The sequence below is a fragment of the Rhipicephalus sanguineus genome, chromosome 4 (assembly GCF_013339695.2).
Source record: "Rhipicephalus sanguineus isolate Rsan-2018 chromosome 4, BIME_Rsan_1.4, whole genome shotgun sequence".
In the NCBI taxonomy this organism is placed as follows: Eukaryota; Metazoa; Arthropoda; class Arachnida; order Ixodida; family Ixodidae; genus Rhipicephalus; species Rhipicephalus sanguineus.
The window spans coordinates 27,967,892-27,986,718 of NC_051179.1; the positions used below are offsets into that span (position 1 = coordinate 27,967,892).

Consider the following 18,827-nt stretch of genomic DNA (forward strand, 5'->3'; position numbering starts at 1 on the left):
AGCGTCTAAACATGTACGCAGTAGGGACCGATTTAACCACGTCACGAAGTTTTTAATGGAAGTATATACTTGCCGATTCGTAGAACACATTTCGCTCCTCCTCACTCATCACCCAGGCGGGGAAGAACTCGACGAAATCGAGGCGCTTCAACTGAAAGATAACATTTCCTCGAATGAGAACCGGAGGGCTCCCCAACACCATAAAAACAAGTCGTAATCTTCGTATACACAAAACATTTACAGTATGTTGCCCTAAAGGCCTTACAGTGTTGGCTTATTCGTTCACTGGCTTTCACCTGCATGAATTATCTTCACAATTAATTATATGCCAACAAGCCCCACGATAAGTACTATGCTCAAGAAGAATCGTCCAAGTTTTTTGTTAGCCGCATGTCACCAACCGGCCATTTCGCACATATGCCGAACACCATGACTAACTTGCTTTTATACTTAACAGTTCTAGCGTAAGTACTTTTCTATGAGTACGAGACAAGGTCTAACCAACGGAAAGCGTTGCGGGTTCGATGCAAGGTCTCCGTTTCTGTTATAAAAAAAAAAGTCGTACAGTCCGTAATGCATTTGCCTAAGAAGACTCGAAAGAGAAAGGCATCTTCTTCTCAGTCCATTGTATTGGTCCACCCCCTCCACACCAGAGCTTTCTGCACCCAACGTTGTCTTGCACTGCCTCCGGGATCGGAGTCATTGGAAGCTTTCTGGACCTCAGGTGGTTTTGCAGTGCCTCCGGGGTCGACCCACCTTTGACCAACAGTGTTACAGTGGCGACAGTGTAGCAGTGTCGACAGTGTTATGCGATGACATCATCACGTGACGTCACAAATTTCAGCGACATGTAGGCGTCATGATGATGTCACAGAGTGACGTCATCACTCGAGTTTTTTTATCATTCGTGTTGACGCCACGGACGGTCACTTTTCGCGTTTGTATAGTTGTCTAAGGCTTTCGCCTTAAAAGAATAGCGTTCTGTGCTCCCAAACCTTGTCAAGCGCCCTGGGCGCGTCCTTGGAGTTGAGCCAGACGACGTCTTCCAAGGAGGCAGCCAGCAGGTCTTTCATCTTACTGAGTGAAGCGCGCAGCTGCAGAACGTTGTGCTCCTTGACAAACACGTCGTGGTACATGCCGAGGAAAGCGAACGGCATTGCATCCTCGGCGGCGCGAAGGCAGAGGCGCCAGCGCGGAAGCTGGTCCGGCGTGCGACCCGTCAGCACTCGGCCCAGAAGACTGGCTACCGCGCCCTCGCTGTTCGGAGGCAGCAGCGGCGAGAACACCAGCAGCGCCTTCAGGCCCAGGTAGTTAACGATGGTGCGCCTGCGCAGACAAAGCGATTCACCACAGTCTCCGTTCCCGTTTGCCAGCAACGCTTGCCAGCTGTGTCATGCAGAGCGCATACACTAGGGTGCCTCGATGCCATCGAGACATCCTAGCGTACACCACCTAGACGTCGATCCCGGGCGACACCGAGATCATATGAACGGCGGGGGAGGCAGATATTGGCAATAAGCATCACCGCCTCACACGCTAACGTACGTGACAAGGCACCCTCACCTTACAAGGGACACGTTCATTAATGGTATTCGCAAGTTCGATTAGTTTGGCTTGTAGTTGACCGTACATGGTCTTCGTGATCCGGCGATCAGATTAGAGATCTCGAATGCCATAAGTTAGCCAAGCCAGTTTCGCAGAAACCCACAAGGTACGTGAAAATCGAGTAATGAGAGAAAAGATGGCATACGCTTTGAAGTGGCAAAGAGTTAGGGATTTGTCCGGGTGACCTTCCTATAAATCGCTGTCCCAGGCTGAGAAAATCGTTTGGCGTCGACTCCAAACGGGCACTTAGATTTCCCACTTCATCAATTCCCAAATTCATCAGGGTGACGCCTTACCCCATTGTCGTCTTTACTCGAGTCGGCGAGCCGACTTTAATCACGTGTATCGTCATTGTCCAAACAAGCCAAATCCCCCCTTTGCGGTGGCTGAGAGACAGGAGTGATGGGATGCTGCTTTGCGTAGCTCACGACCGGAGGAAGTCGATGAGCCCTCGGGCTGCTCTAGGTGGCCGAAAGTCCTTGCGCTTCGGCGACCCCCATGGCCCAGCTCACGACCGGGCGATCAACTCCGGATCGTGTGCTGGGCCATGGGGGTCACCGAAGCGCAAGGACTTTCGGCCACCTAGAGCGGCCCGAGGGCCAATCGTCTTCTTCTGCCCACTTCGCGCTTTCTTTGCAATCCCATCGTAATTAATGAGTGTGACTGAACTAGCCCGCGCAAATGGAAGATGAAGGCCTAGAGCTCTTCAACAGGTGATGTGGGGCTTTTACCTTTGGCGTCCTTCCAGGATTCCGGCCAGTTTCTTGATGAAAGGCATGTTGCGCACGACGATCACTTGGCTGCGGTGCACGGGCTGTACTTTCTCCATAGTGTTGTTCAGGAAGTGCAGCCAGTGGAACTGTAGTAGATGAAGTGCGCGTGTGTGAACTCAGAAAAACGAACACTGCCTAGCAAATTGCATACAGCTTCTTTTATTCTGCGTCATTTACTAAGGATTCAGCAAGCGCACTTCACTGAAGTAATATTCGTGCACTAAGCGTCGTATGTGCCGCCAGCCAACGCCTTCGAAACTGCCGTCATGTTGACTTGTGCACAAAAGGTAAAGATTCATAAAAACTGCTCGTGTAAGAGCACTGCACAATGGTGAAATGCGGACGGCGCATGCTTCTGCAATAAAACTCGAGATCATTTTACTCTGTGAAGGTGGCTGACCAGTGGAGCTGACGGGCGCAAACCCGTCACTGCTCTCGTCGCCGTTCTTCATAAGCGCCCTGCTCCTCGGACGTTCTCAGTGTGAGCGACCGCCCCATACTTGTTGCGGACGACCATGCAAACACGCTGCGCCTCGACTCGACTGACGTGGCGAAACACGTACTGCCGTGATTTTATCACTTTAACGTATTAGGTATTCCACCGCTCCCTAGAGGGCACCAGGGGTTTAATCAGTTTAATGCTTCAAAAACACATTCGAAGCACTAAACTATAGTGAACTAGAATATACTCTATCTAGGGAGCGGTGGAAGAGCTAAAAAGTTAGTTCTTCTACTGCTCCCTAGGGGGCACTAAGGGTTTTTGCATACTAGAGTTACTGTATATGCTACCTTTAGGCAGCATATACAGGTGGCTGTATATGCTACCTAAAGGTAGCATATACAGTAACTCTATTGCATACCATAGAGTTAATATGCTATAGTATATTAACTGTATGTTGCATACGGACAGCAACACGAAGCAATCAAGGAGGTGTGCCATATACAGCTCCGCTGTAAGAACGAGCTTTATATGGATGATGCTTCTACAACTAAGGTGACAGCTGCGGGTCCCGGCCAACTACTGAAAAAAATAAAAGCTGAACGTACCTTGCTGCAGCTGGGGAGGTCTGCGACGGACACTCTGACGTACTGCCGCACCTTCTCCTCCTGCTGCATCGTTGGTCCCATTGCCTGCAGGCGTTCGAGAATTGTTATTCGTCAAAATCTGTAGTAACTGTGGTGGTCCAGCATGGGCAAGAGAGGACGCTTCCGCAGTGAGCTTCAACACGGCGGTGATGCTACCTAGTCAAGTCTGATCTCATCGAGACAAGAAGATCAGACAAGAACAGACACCAGACAGAGAATATTGGGAACGCGAATTTTAGAGAAAGTGAAGTGAGCGAACGGTGGATTCAAGAAAAGGATGACCCCAATAATCCCGCTCGTTCGCTTCTGCGAAAGCCTCTTTCTTGAGCAGCATGATGACTGTGTTGGTCCCTTAGTGAAGTTTCTTTAAAGAGTTTGCGAGTGGCCTTCGAGCGTCTTGTGAACAAATTTGCTTTATTTAAGGACTACCCAAATAAATTAGAGGAGCAGGGAAAACTGACCAGTAAGCCCTAATGTGCCACTTGAAGGCAGCAAGATGGAGCAATCGGTGACCGCAGAACCACAATGAGTCGAAGCGAGTGCTCGCTCTTGTTACCGTGTCGCTGTTCATTCACGGACCTATATATGGTCGCGAAGTAAGCGCACCTGCGATATCTCGTCCTCTAGGCCCAGCACGGCCGAACCGAGCAGGTCGCTGAGCGCCGGGTTCTGTAGCTTGTCGAAGGCCTTGCGCGTCACCGTCTCGTATTCCATCAGGTCGCGTTCAGAATGCAGAAAATAGCCACGCCGGATCACCTCGCGCGATGGCTCGTCCAGCTGCACAAGCGAGGTGAACATGCTTCAGAGTGTGACGAAGTTGTGTAGGTGGAATCGCCATTTGATGCACAACGACTGCTCTGGCCACACGAGCACACTGTGAAGGGCGTTGTCGTGCAGAGTTCATTTGTACTACCCGCGTCAGTTGAAACGCAAACAGTGGAGCGCGTGGCCTAAGCATTAGGAACGCTCTAGTGGGCTCCTTGTACCAGGGCCGCGCGTCCCTACTGTCGTATTTCAATCCGTGAGTGCCGTGTGCATCGTTAAAGCGTGACATGGTTAATCAGAAGCGAAAGTGCAGTAACTGCAGTGCCGCTTCCGAAGCAACACTTACGAGACAACTGAGTCTGTTCGATATTATCATGAGACGCAGAATAGGCGTTTCCACTGGAAATCGAATTCGGCAAAGAAAACCGTGCCATCAAGTTACAAGGAGGGTATACTCATTGAAATACTGTTGCTTTCCAGCTTGACACCACGACTTATTTCGCGCAGGCCTCTTCGTTTTAAGGCTTCGGTCTTCTGTGCTGTTGGGCATATAGGGAGCGTTCTATCATTATCTTCTTACTGCAAATTCGGTACTTAAGCGGTGCTTTTCTAGCAGCGACAAGCACTGCGGTAAGCAACAGAACCCTATGCAAGTCATGCCATCCCCGGAAAGATTGCGTAACATTCCGAGTAAACACGTGCCCTCGTTACTATTCGTACATCTAAGTGGTCAGCAACATATTGTAATTGTCGCAGGCCGGCGCTTGAAGCTTTAAAGGTGTGCTGCTATGTTAACGGTTGTCATACACGTATGTATCACTGCTCCTGATTTCCTAATCCTAATGTTCCTAATCTTGTCTCCTAATCACCCACACGTGCACGAATGAAAACTTTAGTGTTGGATATTGAAATGCGCACCGTGATGATGAACTTGGACGGGTTGTCGGGGTCTCGATCTACGTCGACCCTAGCGAGCGGGAACAGGCCGAGCCGCGAGCCCAGGGCGCCGGCCACGCGCTCGATGAGCGAATCGTTGAAGTCGATCTTGACCGTGGGCCACTCGGTCAGGTGCAGCGTCTGAAGCACCTCACGCAGGGGTCCCAGACCGCGGTCGTTCAGCCGATCTACGTATGCGACATCAAGTACATGTACGTGGCGTCATGGAACCACGGAACCACGGAACCATGGAACCAGAATCATGGCCAGTTCTGTAGAGTTCAGTCCGGATTTTGAAAGGTCAGAATAGCGTTAGGGTTAAATGCAAACGAGAATGTAGGACGGAGTTTTCAGCTTTATGATGTATTCAGCACTGTATTAAGTAAAGGTAAACAAGTTTACAGAACTTCATGCATAACAATACAAGCGAAAACTGAAGAAGAAAAGGCTTGTAGGGTTTGTGCGTCCTTGTACTACCGTCAATTATAATATAAGAAAGTTGAAACTCCACCGTGGACTGTTCTGGATTAGTTTTCTGGCGTTCGCTATCGTGCACCCAAGGTACCCAACTGTTCCTCCACTTATTATTATTATGTTATTTTGCTTCTCCGCCCCGACTAAATGTGGCTCGAATCGAATCGAATCGGACCCGCGATCTCACGTCTAACAATAGCGAAACGTCATCACCCGATCCGATGAGACGGTGTCACGGGCTGCACAAGGATTGTTCATGCTAGCTTCCAACGGAACGAACACCTGACGAGAGCATTTGTCAATCGTCCAAACTCTAAAGGGGCCCTGCAGCACTTTTCCAAGTAGCCATGGAATGGCTTCATTAAAGGAGCTTATTTTCTCACGAATCGACCACCGCAAAAATTTTTAGAATCTGTTCAGTACGAGCGGAATTGCAAAAATTTGTCGCACGCTGTAATTGCTCTCTCTCTTCTCTCGTCCTGACGAAAGCGCTGGAATCTAAGCAGGGAGGGATGGCACGGGGGAAGAAGGTACGTCAAGCGCGCCTCGTGACCTTGAGCACTTTTTTTTGTTCTTCGAACGCACGGTGTACTTTCGGTGCGATCGCGCGCGCGCGCGCGCGGCCATGTCACGGCCTTTCTCGGAGACCGCATTAACTACCGAGCGCGCCATGTTCAAATCAGCCAATGGCGAGGAACTTGTGTCAGTGACGCATTAAGTATCGTTTTTGTCGAGAGAAGAGTAAGCATTTTTAGCTGACTTTGAGAATTTATTGCAAATCCCAGGCCGCGTGCTGCGCTATAATGTTTGGCTCGGGTGTTCTCGGCAGCCTCAACTACCGGTCGGCAGCGTTTTCTGACCATGCAGAAAAGTATTGCTGTTGCAGGGCCCCTTTAGCTGCTTGGTTGTCAGGACATGGGGCACTACTCCGGACATCGTCGAATTTTGACACTATTTTTTGCATTCTGTAACGGTGAGATCTTCAGCCAATAAGCGAGGCCATAGCGGCTCCGTGGTCCAATCCGAGCTCACAAGACGGAGACGGCGAATTAGACTACAATTCGAAATTCGATAATGCCCAGAGTAGCCCCTTCTGGCGCGAATTACGATGAACTGCCTACGAATCTGTCAACTTCACGTACCATTATTCCAAGGCACTGCATATTACATACCAATGATGAAAATGAAGTAATGTGATGTTTTGTGTGAGTTTCAGTAATGCCTTGTAATTAGCATGTAATTAAATACTTCATTATTTTGCAGTCAGTCATGTTCCATTTTGACATAAAAAGAATGAAATCATAGGCTCCAAATGTGTGCGCAGTTAGATTTTGGTTGCATTCAGTTCGAGAAAAGAAAAGTAACACTTTCGGCGTTGGTTGTGGAACGCGGCACGTCGAACGACCCGTCGAACATCGTAGTGTCGTCACCAAAGTGATCAGCTATAGTCACACCCAGCACACTGAAGTTGAGACCAAGACATACTGACTATGCAGATGGTTCAATTCGTCTAATGAGCAATGTATCTTGCTCTCGTTTGGCCACAATTTGACACAACTATAGCATAAACAAGTTGCGTACGCAAACGTAGCCACCGCCGCTGAAGGGGATAGTACTCGCGCTCCACAATCTCTTGAACAAATGCCGCTCGCGATTCATATGCGTTGCAGTGGTGACGAGTGCGCTTACCCACTTCCATGCAGGCATTTCTCATGAGAATGGCCTTCACGTGGCTGGATAGGAAGTTGAAGGCCAACGGCATGGACAGCACCTTCCGAAGCTCGGCTGGAGTGGAGGACAATACGTAAATAAATTAGCTATCAAGCGTTGACAATCAGTGTCAGCAGAACACTAAGCACCTCAAGCTACAATAATGTGTTGGCAAGACATTCGTACAAATTTTCTTCGGATATCTCTGATGACAGAAGAACAAGATAAGTGGTCGTCTCCATAAAAATCGATATACGCGTACGCTTATCTATTTCGAAACAAGTAAGCAAATCTTTAATGTGGTCAGGGTGTGTCGAGCACCAGATAAGGAAATACGAACGTTGCATGATCACCTTTGTTAATGAACTGATATTTATTGTCGTTTGTGTAGAGGCAGAGATGCTTCCGAAAACAACACGTACACACCTTTCAAAGCCCGTAATTGGGCTTTAAAAATTGCAGAGGTTGTTTTCAATGCAATATTTCACTTGTTGATAACAAAAGTTAGGACTTAACTATTTAAATTCTTCTTTTTTAAGGGCTGCGTTCACTTGGATCCCGATATACATGCAGGTTCTTCGACATGCACCCTTGCACGGAAAACACGTGCCTTCTTGAAGATGTCCTTGTTTGGGCTCGTCTACTCACATTCTCTAACTAAAGGCTACGATGAGTATTCCGGACCTAATCAAACTACCGCATTACCTGCCTACTCGCGGCACTCGTTAACGCTAGCTAACGGGGGCTAAATATCGCCTAGTTTTAGCTAATGCTGGCTACCCGCTGCTATATAGCATCAATAACACAATAACTGAGCTTTCCAATGTTTGGCCTTGCATTCCTGGGTAATAAATAGGTCCTTCGCAGACGAACCCGTGCACTGTGAGTATGACATTCGCGAGACACACTCGAAGCAGTAATCGCAGGCTCGACGCAATCGTACAGACGGCTCCACTGTTAAAGGGAACACTTGCGTGCAGGGCATACTTGGATTACGCTCTCTTGCAAAAACATAGTGGCTTAGATTTGTATAAAACTGCTGGTGGTTGCGAGTTCTGCCTCTTTTTGACAGACTCGTGCAGTGCATGAACAATGTTTCCTTGTACACTTGCTGTTAAAGGGCCAGCAAAGTGAAAGGTGCTCATGGGAGTGTTTTCTTTTAACAGTGGACCGTACTGTACGTGTCACTTTATAGCCCTTAAAGGGCCCCTAATAGCCTCTGAAAATACAGAGAACGAACGCGTTAATATATCCTGACATTTCCCGTCTTTTCAGCACAATTTGTGACGCCAGTAGTCTGTTCACGTGGCGTCATGAGAAAATATTGCGCCATATAAGAGGCATATATCAGTTGTTAATTGCTCGCTGCCCTGCTTTGCCATGCAGTCGCACGCCTGTTCTGCCTCGTCTCGCATGACTATCCTGCGCGAGCAACTGATTTCAATTCGTTTTGTGCGTTTTCGACTGCGCAAACGGAGGTAACAGCGTGTAGCCGAAAAGAGCGCAATCCTGATAGGCTTGGTGCTGACATTGTCCACGTGTTTGATGAAGAAATAAGTGGCGAGGAGGAGATGGCACCTGTAGGAAGCGTACTGAAGGCAAGAAAGAAACAACTCTCTCGTCTTTGAATTCCGAGTGGTTTAGGGGCCCTTTAAGATATTGAAGAACCTCAACGCAGTTCTCAGCGCGCACGAATCCGCGGTCATTCGTGCACTACTACGTCTCGCGGTCGGGTGCGCATACCCCTCACGATGTCAGTCCAGTTTCTTCTCGACGTAGTCTATGATGCTCGACTGGTAGGAGACCTTCTGTGCGCCCCGAGGCACAGGGTGTTCCTCGGCCCAGGTGGCGCACGTGTACTCGTAGAAGTTGTCGCACGGGCTCAGCACCGGGTCCACCAGGCCCGCCAGCCGCTCCCCTGCTCGCGTTGACGTCACATAAGGAAGAGAGCGGCAAAAAAAAAAAAAAGAAAGAAAAGAAAACGGAACAAACTAGTTACGAAACGTTAACGACATTAGGGAGTTTTCGAATAGGGGCCCCGATCGTTTTGGGGCCCCAAAGAAATAGCGTCGAGGCCACTGCGCATGCGCAAGACCCGAACAGCGTTTGGGTTTTGCGTTGGGGACGCTATTTCTCGAATTTAGCGGGAGCCCCACAGTCATCACCAAAGGCTTTGCGCCCAACAAGCCTGACGGCACCCACTGAAGCGACGGCTCTTGGCCAAGACTAGAGTGACTTGAATAGGGGGATACACAACATTAATGAGAACTAACAGACAATAATGCCAAGGAAAGTATAGGGGATGTTTTTAGTAATAAATGTAAGGTAATTGTGAAGAAAGAAAAGTGGACGAAAAGATAGCTTGCCGCGGGCAGGGACCGGACCTGCGACCTTCGAATAACGCGTCCGATGCTCTACCAACTGAGCTACCGCGGCGGCCATCCCCCCGTCCACTTTATAGGGTATATGTGTGCATTTAAACGTGGGAGCGTCAGTCAGCGCCGCCAGTAGCCATGACGGCGAGTGTGGAACACTCTTTTTCTGCCTTGTTGGCGTCACGTAGCACGTGAACTTATTACGAGCTGGCAGCTGACCAATAATCCCTCACATACTACCTGAAAGCATCAAGTCTGCCAGAACGAGACCCTCGCTATGAATGAAGGAAAGAAGTGTTAATTTCAAGGGCTCGTTTTCTTTGTTATACACAACATTAATGAGAACTAACAGACAATAATGCCAAGGAAAGTATAGGGGATGTCCAAAGCACCGCAGACCCTATTCGAAAACTCCTAGCTCCTGCTGGACCCAAAGCGAGCACCCGTAAATGGCTTTGGGGCCCCTATTCGAAAACTCCCTATTAGCTTTTCATGCAATACGCTGCAAATGAGAAGTGCCTTACCCTCCTTGATGCAGCTGTCCGTGGTGCAGACATAGTCCCTGCTGAATCCTGCAGTACGTCCGAGAAACACGAGAATTGGAAGAGAGAAACACGATATAGTAGGAGGTTATAACTTCTTAAACAAAGCGGCAAATACAGCTATTTTATAGTGTTGCGGATGACTTGGCGAGTAGAAGAGTGCGTATCATAGCGGCACAAGGTGGAGTACGATTTGAAAAACGCGGGCTTGTGAACAGTTCAAATGGTCAATAATAGATGGCGCGATGTGTCTCACGGCTGATCTTGAACCCATAGCTGCGATGCAGGCAACATTTCTGCAAATTTTTGTCGGTACAGCTAAAACCGGTTTGCCACTGAATTGGCACAAATTTTAAATCGTGGGGCTCGCTACAGAGCAAATTATGGGAACTGTGGGTGCATTCTTCATAGAGACAAACAACAAAAAATATGCGGCTTAATGCATGTCATTCTACATAATAATCTTTTTCCGATTCTTGCCTTGTCAGTTGCTCACGACAGACAGAAGCACCAGACGCCGAGTTTACTCACTCGGTGTTGTTGCTTGCGAATAATTGAATTGTGTTAACTTAGCCAGTTGCTCTTGTTTGCTCTGAATAATGACCACATGTTTACGAAAATGTAGCAAGCTTGCCTATAAACATAAACCGTTTTGCATATAATTGTAAAGAAACAACCAATATGCCAAAGCGCAGTTCTCAACATGATTTAAAAAGCGCGCTCTTATGTAGTTATAAAATATTTGTGCAGATGGCGCCACATGCCTGTTCAAATCTGATTTCTGTCGGTTTGTTCCGACACCCGTGACAGCTTCCAATACTGACGGTTACTGTCAGTTTGCAAGCAAAGTGCGAATAGATGAAGCTATATCATCAGTAAATAGGCCAGCCTTTGTGCAAATAACACGCTAGGCGCCGTAATTTGTCTTCGTAAGCGAAGAGGTTGAAGCACGAAGCTGCATGCTCCCCTTACCCCGAGGCAAGATGCTGTTGTTGAAATACGCAGCTCCGAGCACTCCGTGAGACTTCTGTGCGTGCGGCTGGTTAACAACCGCTGAAAGAAAGAAAAAAAAAGAAATGAAACATTAACAGCCAGATTTAGAAAATAATAATAATGAAAGAAAAAAAAATATCGGCCGTCCGCGACAGGACTCGAACCTGCAATCTTCTGATCCGAAGTCAGACGCCTTATCCATTAGGCCACGCGGACAGATGTGAGCGTCAGCGCTAAATGCAGTATATAAACAGTAATACCTATTGGCACGCCTTGCGATGTTTCGGCGATGGTTTCGATCGCCTCCGTTGTTCGCTGCGTCATGCCGGAGCCCGGCACCCTTGCCGGATGTGCTGACGTTGGGTGCACTGAAAGGATACAAACACAAGCACAGCTATCACCTATGCCCTCGTTTGTGTTGCGAGTCATTGGCAAAACGTCGCTCAAGGCTTGGCCATTTTCAGTGTCTCACATCAGTTTATTTGCCTTGGTTGGAATGCATAGAGGTTGTTTACAGTTACCTAAGTTACATGCCACCTGAGCAGCGAATGGGAGTCCAAGCATTGTGTATGGCTGTTAAAACAATTTATAGTGAACTGTAGCGATAGGCAGCGCATTTCGCCTAATCGGTCAGAACTTGTGAAAGATATGTTGAGATCGAATATGTATCGCTAACGGATGATCGCTAACATAGATCTTCAACTTTACTCACCAAAATTACGCGGTGACCGTTGTTTACTAGAACGGAATGAAAACTTCGACGAAAAATATGAGCTTCGGGCAACACGCACGCGCGTGGGAGTAAGATGGGCACGTGCTACGAAAGCGCGGGCTTTTTGAATTATGAAGTTGAGGCGTGGCTTTTCGTACGTACTTTCTCCACTCTTTTAAGATTTTTTCGTTCTCTGCAGTGTCTGTGTTCACTTAGTACACCTTTAACGATGAACGAACACCAACCAGCCCACCTTGTAGTTCTACTTAAATCACCGATTATATTTCTATTTAAGAAGTTCCAGCTCGCTTTTCTTTCTTTTTTTTAACATTTGGGCGCGTAATTCTAAATGCTTTCTTATGTAAGCGGTCAGAGCGCCCACACCATGCATCTGGATTCGTTACGAAAAGCTAAAATAGGCGTCTAACACAGAAGCTTCTTTGTCATTGTTTAAGTGTATTTACGTTCCATTGAAAGACACTCCGTAAGGTGGGCGGGCAGCACAAGAAAATAGATCCTGAATTCTCCTTTTTCTTTTTGAGTATCTGCGCTCTAGCGAAGTGTTTTCTTACCCAGCATCGTCGCGTTCTTTTGCATGAACTTGCTCAAGCTGGATGCTGGAAGAGTGAGAGAGTGGAAGTCAATCTTAAACTTCAATGTAGCTGTGGGGGGGACGAAGTTTCACATGTTAACGTATGCATTGCGAGGTGCAAAACATACGCCGTGCGCGCTAAAACCGCGGAAATTAGTTTTTCTAGAGATTTTCTTAAGATTTTTGTCTGTGCTGGCAAATGTGATCACTTCGTTCCGTGACGATTCATATATTGAAGAGAGAAGGCTTCTAGTGTATACGCTAGACATGCGCCATATAAATATGTTTAAAACAATGTTGACTCTAATGCGCTTGCTAACATCTGTTATGTATAGCAAACCTGCAATCTAAATATCGTCATAATGGAGGGCTATTCAGTATCTGTAACATACATTACGTAAATTTTTAATAATTATAGGGCAGAAATATGAACATGTGTTGGATTGCAGTTTGCTCCTGACGCCATAGGCGTGCGCAAGGGGGGGGGGGTGCAGGGGGGCGGCCGCCCTCCTAGTCACCTACGGCTACGAGGAGGAAGGCGCAAAGTCTGCCCCATACATTGACTTAATGGGGAGGGGGGGGGGGCGCTGCGATGAAGCTTCGCCCCCCCCCTCCCCCCTGAAGGTGAACCCTGCGCACGCCTACGCCTGACGCAGTATGACATATCCACTGCTTTTTCGTTCAGTAACTGGCAACTTTAAAACTTTACTTTCACCAGCTCGATTGTTTTACATTCACTCATAACTGAGCAAGAAGCACCATTTGAAGGGTTTGATTTGCTGCTAGAGGAAGCCAAGTGATTTCAACAGACAATGATTCCAAGGAAAGCATATAGGGTTAGCTACTTTTTCCTTCGCTTTCCTTAGCTTCAGTGTCTGTTGGCTTAACGCTCAGTCGTCACAGCCTTAATATGCACAGTAACAATGGTGCTGCACCCACTTCTGTTGGCGATGATGACGCAGGCGACGCCGAGCAGCGCGACGAAGGCGACCGAGAGAACCACGACGCTCGACTTGAGCATCACCTTCTGAAGGCCAGTCTGATGGGCCAGGTTGTGGGTGCTGCGACGAGCATCGTTGATACATGGTGCGACTATAGTTGGTTAAACACCGTGGCAAGACGTAGCGAATTCAAGTGATCACTTGATCTCTCTTCTACTGTCACCCCTAACCTGCCCTTTGCTACAACATAAACAGTGCCGTCTGGTCGTGACGTTAAATGAGACCCGGAAACGTTTGGGCGATTGTGTACAAACCCACAGAGTCAGTAGCCTAAGTGTGTCGGATCAGGAATAATAAAACAAATGTAATTGTTGTCATTTAAATCATTTTCTAGCTTAAACATCTCGTCCTGTAATAAACTGTGTTATCGCGTCATTAACGAAAGTACACTTTTGAGACAACGCTAAGAGGGAAAGCACCCGAAAAAAAAAAGGAGTGAAATGTAGGCACACGAAGTGCCTTCGTTATCTCACTCACAGTACTCATTTGAACGTACTTATGTTCGCAGAAAAGATTTGTTGCTGCCTCACAGCGATATTTAATAGCTCAAAGAAATGACCAGTGCAGTTGCTGTTGGTGTGCACTGTACAGCCAACGCCCGTGACCTCTGCGATTGGCACCGGCAGCGCGTCGTGCGTTGCCGGAGCTAATCGCGGAGGCCACGCCAACGTCCCGTATAGAGCACCTCGCGTTCGACACGGTGGTCTCGTGCGTGACGGTGACGCCCTCGCTGCTGCTGCGTGGAGGCCCGTACACAGGAACTCTCTGGAAGACTGGAGGCTGGACATGTGGCGCCGTGACGCTGTAGGGCACCTGCGTAAGTATATACAACGTGGTTGGGCAAGGCGTGTGAAAACGTTGCTAGGTCACAATGGCGAGATCATCCCGGATGCCATGGATAACGGGCATGTTGCACTGCCAATCGCGAATGACGCTAGCCAAAGTGGCGGAAGTCTTACATTTCGAAGGCACAGCCATGGCGTCACTATCAACTCAAACCGAATTTGTTTAATGGCGCTAATCAGTCTGGTTAGTTTGTTAATTAGTTAGGTTAGGCGAACTTTGTATCGTCGACCCTCGAGAAATCAAGTTTTCGAGCGTAGAGGCACCGACGGCAGGGAATTGCAGTGTGGTCTTGATTACGGATTCTGCACTAAGTTCTTAGGCTGTCACTCGATGACCAAGCATTGGGCTGCTTGAAACAACCTTCAAACGTAGTCGTTCACTCCAAGACCTTCAGTAGTCCTCAAATAACTCAAAGAAAGGACATGCTTAAAAGCGGCGCGCGGACAAAAACGATGTCAAAGGTAGTCTCACACGGGAGATGATAGATAGATAGATAGATAGATAGATAGATAGATAGATAGATAGATAGATAGATAGATAGATAGATAGATAGATAGATAGATAGATAGATAGATAGATAGATAGATAGATAGATAGATAGAATAAGTGAGTGAGTGAGAAAAGCGGGAAAGAAGAAAAGAGATATCCAGCGTGTACTTGCCTCTCGCTGTACGTGGTGGAGGAAAGAAAAGACACCGTATCAAAATTGAGGTTGCAAAGAGCAAATCAAGAAATTCAGGACGTTCCTCTGCATTCCACAATCCATTCGACTCACAGAGAAACAAGGCAGGTATACCGACATTACGCGGGAATACATTGTGCCCTTCGATTTGTCACAGCAATGCAATCATCGTCATATATGTTTACGCCACCATGCGTGTCTCCAGTATAGCTACCTCCTGGTATTTGGACGCGTCTACAGTCTTCGGTACATTCTCAAACAAAACGTCATAGCTCACAGTGACGGTGACAAACGGAAAGATCGACCGCCGGGGAGGGCTATCAGTCGTCCTGAAATTGTCGGGTTGCTCGTTTTAGACTGGCCAGGAATTTTCTCTTGTCGCTAATATGTCAGCAGCAGGTACGCCGCGGTGGTGGCTAGCTTCCGTAGCGTTGCCCCTGATTATGAAACGGAGTATAGCCGCAAACGTGTTTTGATTTCTACGGAGACCAGGTGGCACCACAACCTCGCAAATGCTTTTTTGCATATTAGGCTAAGACAAGACAGGACATACTGCAGTGCATGCAACATTATTGACGATTGCCCATTCGGGAAAGAACGACGTTTCGGCTTTTACCTGCTGGTCGGGGATCTTCTGGGGGACGTGCTCTGGTGCGGGAGAGGTGCTGCCGCGGCGGAAGGGCGCGATGCTGGCCGAAGACGCGGAGCCGCTGCCGCCGGCACTCCGCACCATGCGGCGCTGGCCGTGCTTGCTCTCCTTGCTCGTGCTCGGCCGGGCCCCCGGTGCACTCGGCCTCACCGGGGGCATCTATATGGAGGAAACTGAATAGTTAATACTACTACTCACTACAGTTACTACTACTGCAACCCTACTACTACTACTATACTGCTACTAATATAACAACAGCAACAAAACAACAATAACTACTACTACTCTACGACCAATACTACTACAATGCTACTACTGTTACCATACTACTACTACTACTACTACTGCTGCTGCTGCTGCTGCTGCTGCTACTACTACTACTACTGCTGCTGCTGCTGCTGCTGCTGCTACTACTACTACTACTACTGCTACTACTACTACTACAACAACTACTGCTACTACTACTACTACTACTACTACTACTACTACTACTACTACTACTACTACTACTACTACTACTACTACTACTACTACTACTACTACTGACATGTTCCTCAGACGTGGTCCTCAAACAGCGGCTGCGTGACAATGAACGCTACGTTATCGACACTTTACGCCACCAACTACACAGGTTTTTGGTTAGTGCCACACTCTACACTCTCCTATCAAGAATGCTATGTCACGCTCATAACGCGCACGCCTTTCGTGGCCGGGAAGTGCCGGGACCGCGGCGATAACGCGAGGAAAGTACGCGAGGTGAATGACGATTATTGTTGTGTGGCAGAAATACTCCCCAAATACTCGATTTTTTCTTAGAGTGTAAGAAAAAAGAGTTCTTTTAGTCTTTTTGGAGAGTTCTGGCTTGCCACGTATACGACTCTCTTTAAAGAGGCACGTCAACTCTCTTTGGGGGTTATTATACTCTCTTCGGAGAGTCGCGTGACCCGCAAGTGAGCTAACGTGCCTCTTTAAAGAGAGTCAAATATGTGGCAAGTCAGCACTACCCAAAGGAGTCACACATTCTCTTTTTTTTTTTTTTAGAGTGCAGATTAGTCCTAACTCTGTACACACACAAGACTGAGTCGGCACTTGACGTAAGCGCATTATGTGCATATTCATGGTGTTGCCATGGAAACTGCACACGAGATCTGCCCTTCTTGCACTCTGTATGCGGCACCAGTGTTTATCTAAAGCTGCACCACTACGTGCCGGGCCATTAGTGTTTTCTGTCCCTGCGCACTCAAAGTGACTGCAATTATCCGAAAACAAGGCTTTACCGCACGGGGCTTCAAGTAGACGCTCAATTATGATTAGAGCAACAGACACTTATGCACAGACACTTATGCAGCCTTGACAGCAGTGAGCTTACGGCCCAACAAGCTTCTGGTCTTGTTTCATCATCATTCTACACACATTATATATATATATATATATATATATATATATATATATATATATTATATATATATATATATATATATATATATATAATATATATATATATATATATATATATATATATATATATATATATGTGTGTTACAACTCTGTCGAGACAGTTGCTTTAGTGTACGATATTTTGTTTAAGCTTAGGGCACGTGCGTGAGGCCTCGTGTTAAACACAATGACACCTTTTGATTTTTCTTGTTGCTTTCACGGTTTTGATTAGAATACAAGCCCTGCATAAATTGGAAACTTCAACATATATCTCAACAGGCAACTAGACGTCACACCATAGGCTATAAAGAACGAAGCCATATACACCTAATAAAAATTAGGTACCGCAGAAGTAAAAGTTGGTCTGTGTTGACTGGAAAACTTATCGCGAGAATTTTGGACATACGGAAGGGAATTGTCTGTTCACCGTGCCTGTATCAATTTCTCTTATTCTTGTGTTACGTGCACCCGCCAACATATAAGATCCCGATTCACCTTAAGATCGTCTTGACCCAAACATCTACCGCGCATTATCATGACTCACATACACGTCTTGTCGCATGAACCGGGCGGCGCTGGCTAACACTCCCAGGGATTACATGCGCACAAATACCCAACGGAGTGGACAAGCGCCTTCCGTCGTATCTCACTCGGTAGAGGATCGGACGTGTAATTAGAAGGCTGTGGTTTCGGATCCCACCAACGAAATGGCTGATTTTTCGTTCACTTCAGTTCACTTCAATTTACTTCACACTTACTACACTACGGTTAAAAAAACAACAATTCACGTCCCCTATGCTTTCCCTGGCCTGATCGTCTGTTGCATTCGTTTTGCAATAGAGTGAACGTGGGCGTGTTGGTTAAGCATGATGAACCACACAGCGCGAGATGAACCACAAGCGCTGTGTGTGTTCCCTGCCTGCGTCCCCGTTGTTTACTCGCGCTGTGTGGTTCAGCATTCGTTTTGTAGCGTCTAACCGGGCTGCTTGCGACACAAGTGAGTGGCATACAAACCGCCAGACTCCGGTTTATATCACATGGCGCCGCGTTCGCGGAAGTCAACTGCGCGTGAAAGTACATATAAACAGACTCGTCCGTCGCAGTTATCGAGCCTCCGACTTACGTTTTAAAAGGAGCTTCAGCCGGACAGCAGCATGAGCTTGCGTCTTCCTCGATGTCCGTTTCTTCTTCTTCTCCCTCGCGCACCGCGCGCGCCTCCTGCCCTAGAATCGGCCAATGGCTGGTGCGTGGGTGGGGCTATAGCGGCTAAGAGATAGAATAAGTAAATATAATTGAAGATATACAATGTCCCCCCCCCCTTTTTTTATAATGAAGTATGTCCGATTTCTGAGCGAAAATATGTGGCACAGATCTTGTTTTTGTTCGCCTATTAACTGTGGCTCACACCCACGGTGAGGGATTGGCCGAGAATTGAGTGGTTTCATCAATTTATACAGAACTTAAGAATGGGGTAATTTATAGAGTGGAAACTTCCCGAAATTATAAATGTAATTTTGGTGCACGACCAAATGTATATAAAAACGAAGCTTTTTTTTACAAATAATAGTAATAAATTACAAAAAATATAGTTAGCTTGCACTAAGCTGCGAAGGCTGGGTCACAGCGGAGCTGGTGATGTGCTAGCTAGT

The 18,827-nt window shown here is 47.4% G+C and overlaps 3 protein-coding genes and 1 non-coding gene across 4 annotated transcripts in view; all 4 read right to left on the reverse strand.

Annotated features, from left to right (window-relative positions):
* The window catches only part of LOC119389686 (sodium- and chloride-dependent GABA transporter ine-like), a 272,940-nt gene that overhangs the window by 243,550 nt on the left and 10,563 nt on the right, over window positions 1–18,827 (reverse strand).
* Window positions 53–7,420, reverse strand: LOC119391099 (endothelin-converting enzyme 2-like). The gene is made up of 7 exons (XM_037658776.2): window positions 7,329–7,420; window positions 5,148–5,353; window positions 4,071–4,241; window positions 3,426–3,509; window positions 2,337–2,464; window positions 996–1,326; window positions 53–151 (listed from the first exon to the last, which is right to left on the reverse strand). Exons 1-7 carry the CDS (start codon window positions 7,399–7,401, stop codon window positions 53–55), a joined length of 1,092 nt encoding a protein of 363 aa, XP_037514704.1. The 5' UTR covers window positions 7,402–7,420.
* On the reverse strand, window positions 9,104–15,900 carry LOC125758210 (uncharacterized). The gene is made up of 8 exons (XM_049415152.1): window positions 15,709–15,900; window positions 14,250–14,377; window positions 13,503–13,624; window positions 12,544–12,588; window positions 11,520–11,627; window positions 11,239–11,319; window positions 10,249–10,296; window positions 9,104–9,267 (listed from the first exon to the last, which is right to left on the reverse strand). The coding sequence occupies exons 1-8, from the start codon at window positions 15,898–15,900 to the stop codon at window positions 9,104–9,106; spliced, it is 888 nt and encodes a 295-aa protein (XP_049271109.1).
* Trnar-ucg (transfer RNA arginine (anticodon UCG)) lies at window positions 11,403–11,475 on the reverse strand. The gene has a single exon. It is a non-coding gene; the product is annotated as a tRNA-Arg (tRNA).

What these genes read in the sequence shown, in the direction of transcription:
- LOC119391099 (XM_037658776.2), bottom strand. Translation starts at nt 7,401, where the DNA reads ATGCCGTTGGCCTTCAACTTCCTATCCAGCCACGTGAAGGCCATTCTC. An exon ending in CGTCCAAGTTCATCATCACG is followed by an intron (nt 4,242 to 5,147) that starts GTGCGCATTTCA and finishes TCGCTTGTGCAG; the next exon opens with CTGGACGAGCCATCGCGCGA. An exon ending in ATCCTGGAAGGACGCCAAAG is followed by an intron (nt 1,327 to 2,336) that starts GTAAAAGCCCCA and finishes TTGTCTGCGCAG; the next exon opens with GCGCACCATCGTTAACTACC.
- LOC125758210 (XM_049415152.1), bottom strand. Translation starts at nt 15,900, where the DNA reads ATGCCCCCGGTGAGGCCGAGTGCACCGGGGGCCCGGCCGAGCACGAGC. An exon ending in ACCACCGTGTCGAACGCGAG is followed by an intron (nt 13,625 to 14,249) that starts GTGCTCTATACG and finishes TGCTCGTCGCAG; the next exon opens with CACCCACAACCTGGCCCATC. An exon ending in CGTCATCATCGCCAACAGAA is followed by an intron (nt 12,589 to 13,502) that starts GTGGGTGCAGCA and finishes TCACTCTTCCAG; the next exon opens with CATCCAGCTTGAGCAAGTTC.